The sequence below is a fragment of the Plodia interpunctella genome, chromosome 7 (genome assembly GCF_027563975.2).
Source record: "Plodia interpunctella isolate USDA-ARS_2022_Savannah chromosome 7, ilPloInte3.2, whole genome shotgun sequence".
NCBI classification, from domain to species: Eukaryota; Metazoa; Arthropoda; class Insecta; order Lepidoptera; family Pyralidae; genus Plodia; species Plodia interpunctella.
This window is the reverse complement of record NC_071300.1, coordinates 8,384,630-8,399,157: the sequence shown is the minus strand read 5'-3', so window position 1 is coordinate 8,399,157 and position 14,528 is coordinate 8,384,630. Positions and strand designations below refer to the sequence as shown.

The 14,528-nt window shown below is 37.0% G+C and overlaps 3 protein-coding genes across 5 annotated transcripts in view; 2 read left to right on the top strand and 1 right to left on the bottom strand.

Moving 5' to 3' along the window:
* The window catches only part of LOC128671118 (uncharacterized), a 44,332-nt gene extending 42,035 nt beyond the window's left edge, over window positions 1-2,297 (top strand). For all 3 annotated transcript variants that reach the window (XM_064436047.1, XM_053747315.1, XM_053747316.1), the window contains one exon: window positions 390-2,297. In XM_064436047.1, coding sequence (XP_064292117.1) covers window positions 390-614 — 225 coding nt within the window. In that variant the 3' untranslated portion in view covers window positions 615-2,297. The remainder of the gene's footprint in view (window positions 1-389) is intronic.
* A 622-nt stretch (window positions 2,298-2,919) lies between these two features.
* Window positions 2,920-9,040, top strand: Cont (Contactin). The gene is made up of 3 exons (XM_053747529.2): window positions 2,920-6,597; window positions 6,909-7,094; window positions 8,009-9,040. Exons 1-3 carry the CDS (start codon window positions 3,163-3,165, stop codon window positions 8,315-8,317), a joined length of 3,930 nt encoding a protein of 1,309 aa, XP_053603504.1. The 5' UTR covers window positions 2,920-3,162; the 3' UTR covers window positions 8,318-9,040.
* Window positions 9,041-9,531: 491 nt separating this feature from the next.
* Window positions 9,532-14,150, bottom strand: LOC128671216 (uncharacterized). The gene is made up of 7 exons (XM_053747530.1): window positions 13,888-14,150; window positions 13,567-13,771; window positions 13,179-13,252; window positions 12,610-12,702; window positions 12,158-12,274; window positions 11,663-11,791; window positions 9,532-11,221 (listed from the first exon to the last, which is right to left on the bottom strand). Exons 1-7 carry the CDS (start codon window positions 14,056-14,058, stop codon window positions 9,572-9,574), a joined length of 2,439 nt encoding a protein of 812 aa, XP_053603505.1. The 5' UTR covers window positions 14,059-14,150; the 3' UTR covers window positions 9,532-9,571.
* Window positions 14,151-14,528: the final 378 nt, after the last annotated feature.

Genomic DNA, 14,528 nt, shown 5'->3' with positions numbered 1-14,528 from the left:
ACTATAGTTACTATTGAACTGCATGATTATCATCATTATATAGTATAAAACAAAGTCGCTTCCCGCTGTCTGTCTGTCCCTATGTATGCTTAAATATTTAAAGCTACGCATTCGATTTTGATGCGGGATGTATAGCCTATTATATTACTATCGTTGATAAACGTTAACATTATTATAGCTATCTAAAGTTCCAATTCAACGAAATAACGGAAATTCCTGCAACGGAAATAAACTGCCTACGCAGTTTAGGATGCATGAAACGTAGAAAAAACACCCCTCCCCTAAATTCATATTTTAAAAAACTAGAAAATATCTATGTAAACTATTTTAGATAAACTCGATCTTATTAAGATCTTCGAAAACTTTTAACACTTTTTTTTTATTTCCAGATAAAATCAAAAGACAGCTTATTGAAGCAAATTCACTGCGGATCTGGTTCGCCCAAGGAATTGCTGCGCGAGATTCGAACCCAGGAGTTTTTGGAGCGAGCACAATGTCATCAACTGCTGTGTGCCGGGGAGAAGGTCAACGTCCGCGCGTCCAAAGTGGCTCTCGTTAGGGTCACCGACAAACTGCGCCAACTGCTCAAAATCGAGACTGTTCTCGTTAGCTGACACTAAAATCTAGCTGGCCATGGATCAATATTAACATTAATATTAGACCAGTTTAAGTGCTTTTTTTTAGATGGTGAATGAGGCACTTTGAATTATAGCGAGTTAAAAAATATTCGCATTTGGTCTCACACCTAGGCATAGAACACATAACGGATTTTTAATTTAAAGAACAAAATGTTTACTCATAATTTAACCAAATCTGTTAGAATTATGGTTTGAAACACTTGCAATTCTAAGGAAACAATCGAAATGGCTCAACGACGAGATCTTTATACATATTCAGACTGATTATAATGTAATAAACATCTCATTTTAAGAACAATGTGTAGGAAATATTCATTTGGAGACTGTTTTAGATAAGGCAGCCATTACATTAATCAATTTCTTTACTCAAATGTGAGGCGTGAGTTGTGTATTCGAGTCTTCATACCTATACAAGGTATCTCGTGTAAATGCTTGTAAATATTGTAAATAAATAATGGTTAGTTCAATGTTGCGTACATGTCGCTTTAATTGTATAATATTCTCATGGGTGCTATTTAACGTTGGTGTACGGTATATGTATGTAGGTAAATAATAAGTGATCGAAATTGCGATGAGTTCGACCTAATATTAGTAGGATTAAAAATAAAAACGAGTTATAGTTACCACAGTAATACTTTAAGTCATTAGCATAATCTTAAACTGTGTGCAATAGTATACGTGCGTGTAAATTGAACGTTTCTTGGTGAATTTATACGAAAGTGGGAAGTTATATCAGTCACAGGGTTGGAAGGAGCCTTAGCACGCTCGCGCGTTCGAGTAGCAGCGTCGTCGTGTCGTGTGCAACTAGCATAAAATGTATGTCCCTGTAGATTTAGCACCACTGGATTATCCAGAAGTCCTATATATACCTAACTTAATCGTTACATCACCAACAACTTTACCTACTCCTATAAAAGTAATAATTTTACAAACCGTATTTTACAAATTTTTATTTCAATTGTTTTGAGATTATGCTATTATTTTTTTGCAAATTTTTGTTCATTGTTATGTTTGCTAATATTGTCTGCCTGAATTATGTTATAATTATTGTACAATTAATTATTATCAATCACTTATCTTGTAAAAAAAGTTGTTTTATTATTTATGCAAACCTATAAGAAATTAGGAAAATTTATTAAATCATATACACATGCATATCGCAATTTTTATTAACAATGTAATGTAAATAAAATAAACTGTAAACAAATTATTTTAAATTATTTTGAAGATTTATCTTGTATGGTGTAATACCATTACAACAACGAAAGTAAAATGAACTCTGAATGTAAAAAAGTTTGATAACAAAATAGGTACGATACATAATTTTATATGTATTTTGAACATCTAAACGTAGCCATTTTATATTCTGTACTCATGTTCCGCCCTATTTTTTTCTGTAAGTAAAGAAGAAATGAAGTAAGTACACGATTAATCTGTGATGAAGTAATATTAGGAGGATATTCTTGGAAAATGGTTAAAATGTAATGAATTTGGATTAAACGAAACTGATGGTTTATGCAGCGTGTATGCTTTTCGTTAAAGAGAAACACGAGTTAATTACCTATTTGTTATTAGCAGTACCTACAGTTTAAGTATTATTATAATTATTGACACATATTTCTTGTTGATAACAATGGAAATAAAAAATGTGAACAATTACATTCGAGGTTTTCTATTCAAACTTGCCTATTTCCAGTGAGATTCCTATACACAAAAGTTTTATTTAAGAAAATATCTATGTACTGTTTACATATAATTTTTTTTTATAATAGGGCATATTACGCAAAGCTCAGCGCAGATGGCGCTACTGGTACAACTAAGGTACACAAACATTATCAATAAAGGCAAAAAGCGCCAATTTTCAATATTGTTGCAGATTTACGACCAAAAAATACCTTCTACGCAATTGTGGTTCGAGTTTAAAGGAAAAAGGAAGGATTTAGTGGATTATCCTGAAAATAATAACACTATTTTAGGTTATGTTCTGCATTATTTGGTCAACTGTGGTAAAAAAATTAACTAAACTTGATTTTTACTGAAGATGTGAAATTTCACAGAACTTCAGATTTTAAGTGATACCAAACTCTTGTTTGGTAAAATCAGCATATGTGAATGTGATAAATAAATAAAACCCATAACTTATAATACTGTATAAAAATATTTCATTAAAGATTAAATAAACAAAATACTAAATCAATCCAACCCTAGCCATCTGCCATTCCCTTTTCACCCTAAAAAAGAATGAATGAAATGATGCCGATATGTCTGTCAATGTCACCTTGACATTCAAGCAACGAAGCTGGCTATGGGTATATGGGCGAGGCTTTCTTGAATGTGTTGTGCGTGCGTGATTGAATTTACTTTGTTGTATTTTAATTAATTTCAAACAAAACGTATTTTCTATTTCTAAAGTTAACATAAGATCGTAAATTATGCTTTGAGAAATATGAATTATCTTATTGAACTGAGATAGTATGTATATTTAAATGTTTCAGTGTACTTTTCATTCTGTAAGGTTTCAAAAATGAAGTGTTTGTTGCTGTTTGCCGTTACGAGCATAGTGAGGACTCAAGTTTTGGATCAAAAGCCGTACATTCCTAATTATTCACCTCAGCCATACCCAGCAGATTTGAACCAAAATGCGACGTCATACCGACCGAATTCCCAAGTACCTTACGGCAGTTTCCCTGTGAACGACCAGATGCAGAGCCCATTTTATCAATCAGCCGATATTTATAGACCTGACGGTTTTGGAGACTCCGACAATGACGTCGACCCTCAAAATACAGCTGGATACTATGCCGGTTTAGATTATGAAGAGAGGTATAGGTGTCCGCCTAATTGGATTCGTTATCGGGAGTCATGCTATCGATTTACTAAATCTCCGAATCGTCCAAGAAATGAGGCTCGTAAAATATGTCAAACGTATGAAGCTGATTTGGCTGCAGTCAACAGTCCTGAGGAACATGGGTTTATTGTAACAGTTTTAATGAAAATAGATCCACAGAAAGGTGCATGGTACATGGCCGGTCACCAACAGACTCCAGGGCAATGGGTGAATGATGGAGAAGGTTCACAGTTGAGTGGGTTAGAAAATGCATTCTTTGAGGATCGTGAACTGACATACACAAGTTACAATTTGCTGTCTCGTGATTATTTGGTGTATAAATTTTCTAAGAAAGAGGGTCGCTGGGGTTTGTCTGCTGTTGATGGCACACAATACTTTCATTTTATCTGTGAAGGCCAGTCACAGAGGCTCCATTACCTTATAGAGGAGGAGAGATCATTTACTTATGGTTTAGAAACATACAACCCAGAAAGAATTCCACGAGGACCATATTTCATCAAAGAACCAGTTGATACCATAGCTGACATGACGAAGAAGCATCCCATACAATTGATATGCATAGCAGGTGGATATCCTGCACCTGCGTATAAATGGTTCAGGGAAGATTACCAAGTAGACAGTCCGGTTTATGTTGAAATAGACCCACTTGTAGATACAAGATTTGTTCTTAGTGGAGGCACTTTAATGATATATAATGCAGATCCTGATAAAGATAATGCAAAGTATCACTGCACAGCAACAAACATTTATGGCACAATCAGGTCAGAATCTGTTAGGTTATCATTTGGATTTATAAGAGAATTTAACCAAAAAAGACCTATTGAGAGTGGAAAAGAGTATTGGGGTAAAGTTATGAATTGTGATCCACCATCTTACTATCCAGCAGTCAATTTCTTGTGGGCTCGTCAATATTTCCCTAATCTCGTTGAGGAAGATAAACGTGTCTTTGTTTCTTATGATGGTGGGTTATATTTCTCTGCTTTGGAGGCGATTGACCGTGGCAACTACAGCTGCAATGTCATGAGCAAAGTGTCTGACGCCGGGCGAAATGGCCCATTATTTTCTCTTTCTGTATATCCTCATTCTGACTATCAACAACTTAAGTTTCCAAACAATTTTCCTAAACTTTTCCCTGAAGCTCCAGTGGTAGGACAGGAAGTCAGACTGGAATGCGTTTCTTTTGGTTATCCAGTGCCTTCTTATAATTGGACAAGGAAGGATGGTGTAATGCCAAGGAAAGCAATTTTTAGTAATTTTGACAGAGTAATTACAATACCACATGTGGGTGTGGAAGATGAAGGTGAGTATGTCTGTGATGTCTATAATGACCGAGCCCGAATTTCAAACTCTGTGTTTTTGAAAGTACAAGCTGAACCTAACTTTACAATCCCGCTCTCTGACAAGCATGTTGACAATAATGGAGAGTTACACTGGAATTGTGAAGCTTTTGGAATTCCTGATGTTAATTACACTTGGTGGAAAAATGGTAAAAAACTTTCTGTAGATACTCTTGATCCCAAGGACAGAGATCGCTATGTGATTCAAGACAATGTGCTAATTATCAAGTATTTGGATCCCCAGAGAGACCCTGGTATGTTTCAATGTGAAGCCAAAAATCAACTAAAGACTCGATACTCCACTGGACAGTTGAGAGTTCTATCCTTAAAGCCATCTTTCAAAAAAAGGCCCCTGGAATCAGAAACTTATGGATGTGAAGGTGGTAATGTGACAATTAAATGCAATCCGGAAGCAGCACCTAAACCTACATTTACTTGGAAGAAGGATAATTTAGTTATTGGGGCAGGAGGTAAGAGATTTATCACAGAGACTGGTAACCTCATTATACGACAGCTATCGAGAGATGATGAGGGTGTGTACACATGTGTTGCTAAAAACAAGTATGGAAGTGATGAGAGTCGCGGTCGTCTGATCGTATTGCGCGCGCCGCGTTTTATAGACCGCCTGCCTCCGCGCATTGTTACTCAAGTAAACCAAGTCATATTCTTACATTGCCAAGCTGATGTGGATCCCATGCTGGACACAGCATACCTTTGGAATCATAATGGTATCCGAGTCAAGGAAGCATCTGATATCTATGCTGATAAAAGAATCAAAGTCGATGGTGGGGAACTGACGATTTATAATGTGAGCTTAAACGATGTCGGTGATTATGAATGTGTAGTGAAATCTGCAATTGGTCGTATCTCATCACACACCCAGGTGCGAGTGGAAGGTCCTCCCGGCGCAGCCGGCGGCCTGCAGATTCTGAATATTCAACGCAACGCTATCACCCTTGAATGGACCGACAGTAATCCAAACGGTCGTCCTATCATGAGCTACGTTATAACTGGTCGTACGCAGTACAATTCCACTTGGGTCATCATTAGCGATAATGTCCCTAATGTTCTAGAAATCGATCGGTATAATGGCAGAAAACGGGCCACTGTTATTGCTAACCTCAGTCCATGGTCGATTTACGAATTTAGAGTTCAAGCTGTTAATGCGTTAGGAATAGGCCAGCCATCCGCTCCAAGTCCCCAATTCACCACTATGGTAGATAAGCCATATCAAGCACCATCTAATATTGGGGGAGGTGGCGGAAAGATCGGTGATCTTACGATCAAATGGACGCCTCTACCGCTACAGCTGCAGAATGGACCTGGTATCCACTACAAAATATTCTGGAGGCGAAAAGGTGCTGAACAAGAGTTCCAATCGCTCTTGCTCAAAGAATTTGGAAACATCGGCATGCATGTTGTGCATATTTCATTGACTTACTTCTTCACGGCTTACGAAGTTAAGGTGCAAGCATTTAACGATATTGGGGAAGGACCTGAAAGCGAGGTGGTGACGATATATTCCGCCGAAGACATGCCTCAAGTGGCGCCTCAGCTTGTCTACGCAGTTTCGTATAACTCGACTTCTTTGAATGTGACGTGGAATCCAATAGATCAGTCTCGAGAGAGGCTCCGAGGTAAACTCATTGGCCATCGACTGAAGTATTGGAAACAGGCGAACAAGGAAGAAGAATGCATTTATTATTTATCAAGGACAACACGCAACTGGGCCCTCATTGTTGGCTTACAACCTGACACATATTACTTTGTCAAGGTGACATATCGATTTTATCCATATTACCTTCATTAATCATTCAAATAAATAAATATTAATATTTCATACAACTTATTACCTTGAATGTTATATTTGCATGCAAATAAAAGTTTATTTTGTGTTTGGCAGTAGCATAGCAAATAGTCTCTGGCATAATAAGTTCGCAGGTGACCATGGCAACTATAGCGATTTTGTCTCTTGTAACTTTCAGCTAAAACACCAATTTAAAACAATGAGACAACAAAACTGGAAAGGTTAACTTTGTTTATTGATCTAAAAATAAGACAATTTTAACTTTATCGTTTTTACAGGTGATGGCGTTTAATTCCGCGGGCGAGGGTCCAGAGAGCGAGCGCTACCTGGAGCGGACATACCGCAAGGCGCCGCAGAAGCCCCCAGCTTCCGTCAACGTGTGGGCCGTCAACCCTAGCACTGTGCGCGTCGTGTGGCGATACGTGCAACCTTCTGATGAGGAGGAGCCTCTTATTGGCTACAAGGTATACTATTCGGCTTTAGGATTGGATGTGATGTCCAGCAGACGGATGTGATGTGATACAGGAAAATTCCTCATAGCACTTGAGAAGGGGAGCGCAGGTAGTGCCGAACTCTTAAAAAACTGGTTAAAAAACCTGTATTCAGTGGTCTCCTCATTTTTTTAAAACGATTTATAAAACGATTCCAATGCAACTTAGTTCAATTTAGGAACCTAAAATGAATCGCATTCACACTAAAAATTAAGTCGATGGTACGAATTTGCGATGCGGTTCAGTTTAGGTCGTAAAGTGGATCGCGTTAAGAGATGATGGTAAGCCCCCTGTTCGCGAATAGTTTGGAACCGGCATTAGGCTTTGACAGTTAGCTCTTTTGTCAATTAACAAAATTAGGTATTGTTGCTCCGGTGACATCATGTAATTTAAGTACCATTTACTCGTAGGAAAGTTGGTTTTGACAGAATCTGGATAAATTGACAACACTAAGTGTGAACCCACTTAGCACTTTGTATTGTGGGTGGACACTGACACAGAAACACACCCAGAACCAAAAACAAATACGCACACATTTATATTGGTATATTTCTAAATCAATGGGGGTTTGCGTGACAAAAATAAGGTCAGGTTTCCTTTTAACTCATTTTTAATAACTACTTTGAAACTTTGCATTGCATAATTATATACTAAATAACAGGTATTAAATGCGCACAATGCGCACATACCTTTTCTATTTCCCAGACGTTTCGGATCTTGTTACAAAGGTCACTGAGTGACTGTCCGTGGTCATCAGCAAGCTACGGCGACGACGTCTGTCTGTCCGGTAGAATCTTCTTCTACCGCCTTATTAATCATTCGCCAAGTACCGTCACAATACGTTACATTTTTAAATATTTGAATTCAACTTATCTTCACATTTTCAGGTGAGAGTATGGGAGATCGATCAGGACATGAGCACAGCGAACGATACTCTCGTCCCAGTCGACCACAAACTGGAAGCGTACGTCACAAGTCTGACCCCAGGGAAGACCTACAACCTCCGAGTACTGGCCTACTCTAATGGCGGCGACGGCAGAATGTCCTCCCCAGCCATCACATTCCAAATGGGAGACTACCACAGCGACGCTTACGGCTACTACGTCAGAGGTACAGCCAGCAAAACAACTTCAGCTTTAAACACACTCCTCTTTTTCGCATTTATTGTACATTTTTATGGCTGGATTCTCTCGTGATATAATTATGAATAGTTTATTTTGTGACTTTACAAATGTTATACATTCCTTTGCTTTTTATATTTTTTTAGGTTGTGATAGCATCCGGCCATTTTTATCTTCTTACAATATTTTTTATATTTCTACAACGGAAAACCGGTAGCCTGTCTTATAGGAATACAAATTAATACTATATATATTACAGATATTTTTACAAGAGTTGTAAAATAATGAACCCGTGATGGGTGAAGTGGTTGCATCACTTGTAGTAATTATGTTTTATGAAATAACAAATTGTCATCACGTTATACGAATTAGATTACTGAAGAATCTCAAATTATAGTGCAAAATAGATAATGTTAGCGGTTTTGACAGTGCACAATTTTGATTTATATTTTATCGATTTATATTTTTATACTCGTAAGATTGTCTTGTCGACAATAAGTAATTTTATACTATAAGCGCCCTTAAATCTCAAGGAATTCGTAGTTTTAACTCATATCATAAAATCTCTTAGATTATAAGAAGACATTTTGAATCTCTGCTTGTGTCGTAACAAGAATCCGAGCCATTTTTATCTATATATTTAGAAATAATATAAGTGGGTTTATGTGTGTATATAGTACAAAATGATCTTTTTTGTTTACTATATTATGGTAAATATAGGCAGCTATAATTTTTGATAACGCCTTTAAATGTTAACGAGACTATGTAATAATCTGTTTTAATAAAATTACCCACGCATAAGTTCTTTTTTTACAAATAGGTTCCCAGTTACATTCACAGTAATCAATTCCAACTTTGTGCAGTAAGTACTGCGGTCCTTTTCATAAGTGTAATAACTATGTACTATTGTAGAACATATTGTTGTTATGTTCACAGCTAGAAAAAAATTACATTCGTCGTGCGTAAAAATTTTGGAAACTTGGAAACGCTAACTTTCATGCGCCCAACTTAAATTTCGTACCTTGAGAAATTACAAGAATTCTTGATCGGATCTACATGAAATTAGAATTACAGGGAATCCCTAATACTATGGGTTCATGGGTAATACTCCTGGACCTGTACACGGGACCAGAGTGTAGACGTGACTCCATCGACTGACGTCTAGACTCACATCATTCACACCATGTTTACCCGTAGTCCCGGTGTTCCGGATAGGGTTGTATATTCTTTATAATATTAAAACAACGATTTGTAATCAAATAAATCTTTAATTATTTATTATACCGTAAGTAACATTCTTTATTATTATACCTATCAAAACAAATTAATTCACATGTTCTTATATTTCACCTTACGTTTTAAACATTTAGCATCAATTTTGTCGAACACCTCCATATCGATAGAGCTTTTTCTTTTTAGCAAACTACTGGTTTCTGTTGGTGCGATTTGTTTCAGAGGAAGCAATCCTACAGCGTAAGGGATGTCTTCTTCTAAAGTTGTACTGATGTTATCATTCGTTTCAAGTTGTTCATTTTCATTGTTAATAGTTTCATTTTCGTTAAGAATTTCTCCCCATTGATCTTTTACTTTAATCGGTTCTGTCAAATCTATCACAGGATCTTCAAATCTCGGTTCTGCATTGTCCTCTTCATGATGATTATTATTAGTTTCCTTGTCTACAGTATTATCATTCTCGGTATTCTCATTTTCCTTATCACTAATGCCCATATTATCCCATTGTAAGCTATTAGAATTTATCTCTATTTCGGTTTTCCTTTTCTCACTACACATATTGTCGTTGTTACTAAATTCCATCGCTGCACTGAAGTCTTCTACGTTAGCGTTTGCGTTATATTTACTTACATCATTATCATTTGTATCGTTCTGTATGTTTAATCTGTTTTCAATATTCATTAAGTCTTTTATGATTTCTTCCCTCTCCTTAGCAGTCTTGTCAAGTTGTGAGGCATTATAACCGGCGTTATCATCATTCCTTTTCGGAGATATCAGGCAATCCAACGCATCTTCTTTGAAATCTGTGCTTTGTGGAAGCTGCAAACCGAAGTCGTAACAATCTTCATTTCTTCTTAGATCATCTGTATTTAACGGGTTAAATTGATTTGTATTTAGAGTACTCTTTGTGTCCAATAGAGAAATGCTAAAGTTGGTATCTAGAGCAGTACTTGTAGGGCACAGTTGCTCAGCCACTCTAGAATCAGTCAGTTGTTGATCTTCGTAGTATTTCTTAATGTCATCGCTCATAGACTTTGTGAAGAATTGCATATCCCCGTCGATGCAGGACAAGTCGTGTGTATTTATATTATCCAAAGCATTATTACTCTCTTGTAGACGCGAGTCCATTACCACATAGTTCTGTTGTTCACCAAAAGATTCCAAATTGTCTGGTAAGATCGCATTCAAGCTATTGATTGCATCTTCTTGAGTGAACTGAGTAGAATCTTTAGAGTAATTGCTTGAGTAATTCTTTCCACCGAGCATCATTTCTCCTCGTTCTATAGATTTCGATAAATCATCGATGCTCTTAATTTCGCTGGGGTCTGCAACCTTTTCAATGATATTCGGTTGTTCTATCACTTCGTATTGGATCTCGCTGCTTTGGACCATGTCGAGTAGGACTTGTTCATTGACGTTGATGTAGGATCCATCGCCGGATTCGAAAAGGATTGGTAGATCAGTGGGTAGGCCAGCGCTTTTGAGAGCATTTACATATTGTGACATAGCACTGCTGATTCCGGTGTTGTTGTCGTTGGAAGATGTGGCTGGATTGGGGTAGCTAGAGGAAGTGGTTTCATTCCCCATCGCATCTTTGTATGCCGTCGGGTCGAGGACGTTGGAGGAGACAGATTGGTCTGTGTACATGAGGTCGTTGGGAATATTCATATAGTTCTGAGTGCCTGAAGTCTCGGGACCGCAGATACTGTTCACTGCTTGAGATAGGGTGACTCTATCCATGTAGTCCTGTAAGAAATAAGGTAGAACCATATGAAATGAAAATTCGAGTAGTGTTGATAGGAATATGTACCGCGTACATGTCGTAAATTTCCTGGTTAATATGATTTTTTTTAAATACAGTAATATCTAATACCTAAAATTGCTTTAAGGTATTGGTCAAAGTGAAAACAATTACTAATATTTTAAATTAAGTAATAATTTATTACAGCTAGAAACTACTAGCATTTCATACTACTTACTGAATTACCACTGCTGAATCCAAACGCCGAAAGATACTCATTTTTACGGTTTTAGTCCCTATCATGCCAGAAAATAAAAACACAAGATAAAGATGAGATGCTTTGAATAAATTATTATTAAGTATATTATTTGATTAAAATCTGACAACAGTGTCAACAATAACACACTCGAACAAACGAAGCGAATATAAGGAATCCAATGTGTGACCTGCAAATGTCTGGTCTGCAAGTGCTTCAGCTGATGTATGGCCTTGCGGGAGTCCTGCTCGCGGCGCAGCAACGCGCGCTCCGCGGCGCGCCCCAGGGCTCCCGTGCCGTCCCAGCCCGACCCCGATCTCTGGAAATGCGACACGAAAAGGGATTCATCCTCTCTCTGTCTCGTCTTCGTGCGTTACCCAGTTGCATTCGGAATTGTGAATCCGCGAAGCCCGGTGTCATCGTGAAAAAAAATGTTATGATATTGAAGATTTACACAACTTGCCTTGGAAATGCAGTTGTTGCCTATTGCCACGGGACGATACGAAGATATCTATTCTAGGGAAAATCCACATAAATGTGAGTCGCTTTAATATTTGTAACTATGTATGTTATGCGTGGCGTAAACTTAAATTGATAATTTAATAATTTTATACAACGGTGATTTCATTTTAATAATAGGATTGAAAAAAAATGCAAGGTAAGTGATCATTTTCTACAAAGTTACCTTCACACTAGGCCGCCCTCTTCTGGGCCTGATGGCGCGCAGTCCCCCGGGATAGTCCGCGCCTGCGCCCGCGCCGCCGCCATTTTCTATGTCGAATGGTATCCGCACCACCATGTCCTATTGACCAACATTTCATTTTTATAAAAAGTAGCTATAGCTCTTGACCGCTAACTCCGCTCGCGTGAATTTCCCACGGGAACAGTTCTGGGATGAACTCAATTTATGGTAAAATGAGTCTATGTTCTTCTCCGTACTTTATACCAAAAATTTCAAGAACGTCATTGGACGGGTTACTAAATAATTATTATTTCGTAATTGAAGTCGTTAAAGCTCTAACTCACCAATCGTATAATGGTCCATACTGCTTATTCATTCACAATGAAGGCCAGTATTCCGTAGCGGGGACATGGCTGATGATGGTGAATAAAAATTAACTATCTCTATATAGGTACCTTGTTAGGTCGGCCCATTGGATCCACAGGCTGATTAGCGCTAGCAGCGGGCGTCAATTGCGGCTGCGCGAGCGATTGCTTGCTTTCACTATCCTTTAGTCAGAAAAAATAAATAAATTTCCACACAAGTCTACTATATTATTGTTGTGCTACATTTCCAACTCAGCAGAATGCCCTAGCAATGCAGCATGTATGTAATTATGGAGATTTTTTAGATGAAGTCAGGAAATCATGGTCAGTTTTTCACCAACGCGATGACCTTCCTAATTATGCTTATTAAAAATTGAAATTAGGTAATGCAAAGATCCACCTTTACTTAAAAATACTATATTTTTTCAGTGTTTTAAATGCACACAATTTTTCTAATGCAGCCACCCTTTGCAGCTCCTCGCTATCGGCGAACGTACATTGCGTGATTTGTATTATAACTATTTTTAAACGCATGGAAAGATACGGGGCAGCAATGGTGTTTGCACCAAAAACATATAGGTACGTCATGAATTTTACTGGCAGCAACAACAGGTAAGTAAATAGGTAATATAGAAGATAAAATGTAGTAGAAAAAATACCTGTGTATGTAAATCGATGAAAGATTGCGGTGGTCTGTTTATAACAACTGGTGGCGTGAACACGGGAAGGTCTCCTGAAAAGGTCTTATTTTTAACACGGAACCCCAACAGTACGTCCACTTTCGTTTGGCTTTTCAAATAAGTAACAATATTAGTTTAATGGATAATTGGTTTAAAAAAATTAAGAATCTATCGAAACTTGTAGAAATCACTTGATAAAATTTTTTGGCTTCTGGGTACTTACCTATCTAGTCTGAAAATTGCTTTTAGGATTTAAATCCATTACAAAACAACAACATACAGACACGTATTTTTAGCGGTTCTTGTAGTAATGTATTTTTACAAAAAGGCGGGAATAAGTTTTAAATTTGTATAGGTAGGTACTTACCATGGCTCGTGATACCAAGTCCCTCTTTAGTGACCTTGGATAATCCCTTGATTTTTAAAAATTGGGCGGCAGAAACTAATTCGTCAAGATTTTCTTCTAAACACTGCGTTTTCCCGCAATACATAAATTCTACAAGACATTTCAACACACTGAATCTCATTTTCAAAATTATCAAAGGTTCACCGGTTTGTTTTTGCAGTACCTCCTGTAAATAAATGTTATGTATCCAGAATATAGTTTGTCGAAGCATTTCTAAAGATCATTGTCAATATACCTATTTTAATAATATAAATTAATAAATTCATATAGGTATATGTTTACCTGAAAGTAGGCGCTACTTGCAGCAAGTACAGCTTTATGAACTCGCAAAGTGTGAGAGCTGCACATAAGTGTCATGTCTACTAACGATTGCATTTGCAAAAGTTTGCCAAATCTAGACATTAGATGTTCAGAATAATCTTCATAATGAAGACTGTAACGAATTGGGGCCATCCCAAATATTAAATACTTTTATTTTGTAATTCATATAAATTGTGTAATCAGCCGCCTCGAATGACAGACTTCCAATTTTAGACAGATTATAGCTAACAAATGAATATCGAAAATAGTGCATAGAATTATTTTTTAAATATTTCGAATAATATAATGATACAAAATAAAAAATATTGAAACTATGATCATAAAAGTGAAATCACAAATATTTTTTATTTGGGCACGTAGCCTACCATAAAGCTTAATAAAAAAGGGAAAACCTCAAATTCAGTTTAAAAAAAAAAGTTCTAGGAACCACAGATATAAAAACAATAGAAACATAGAACAACCTAAACGAAAAAAATACCCGGCTCTGAAAGTAAATTTCTTAATAAAAAAAAAGGAATATTAAAATAGACAACACTCACACAGTATGCCTGTGTTGATAGTGTAATGATATGAAATTTGAAACAGAAGTATATGTGACTGAG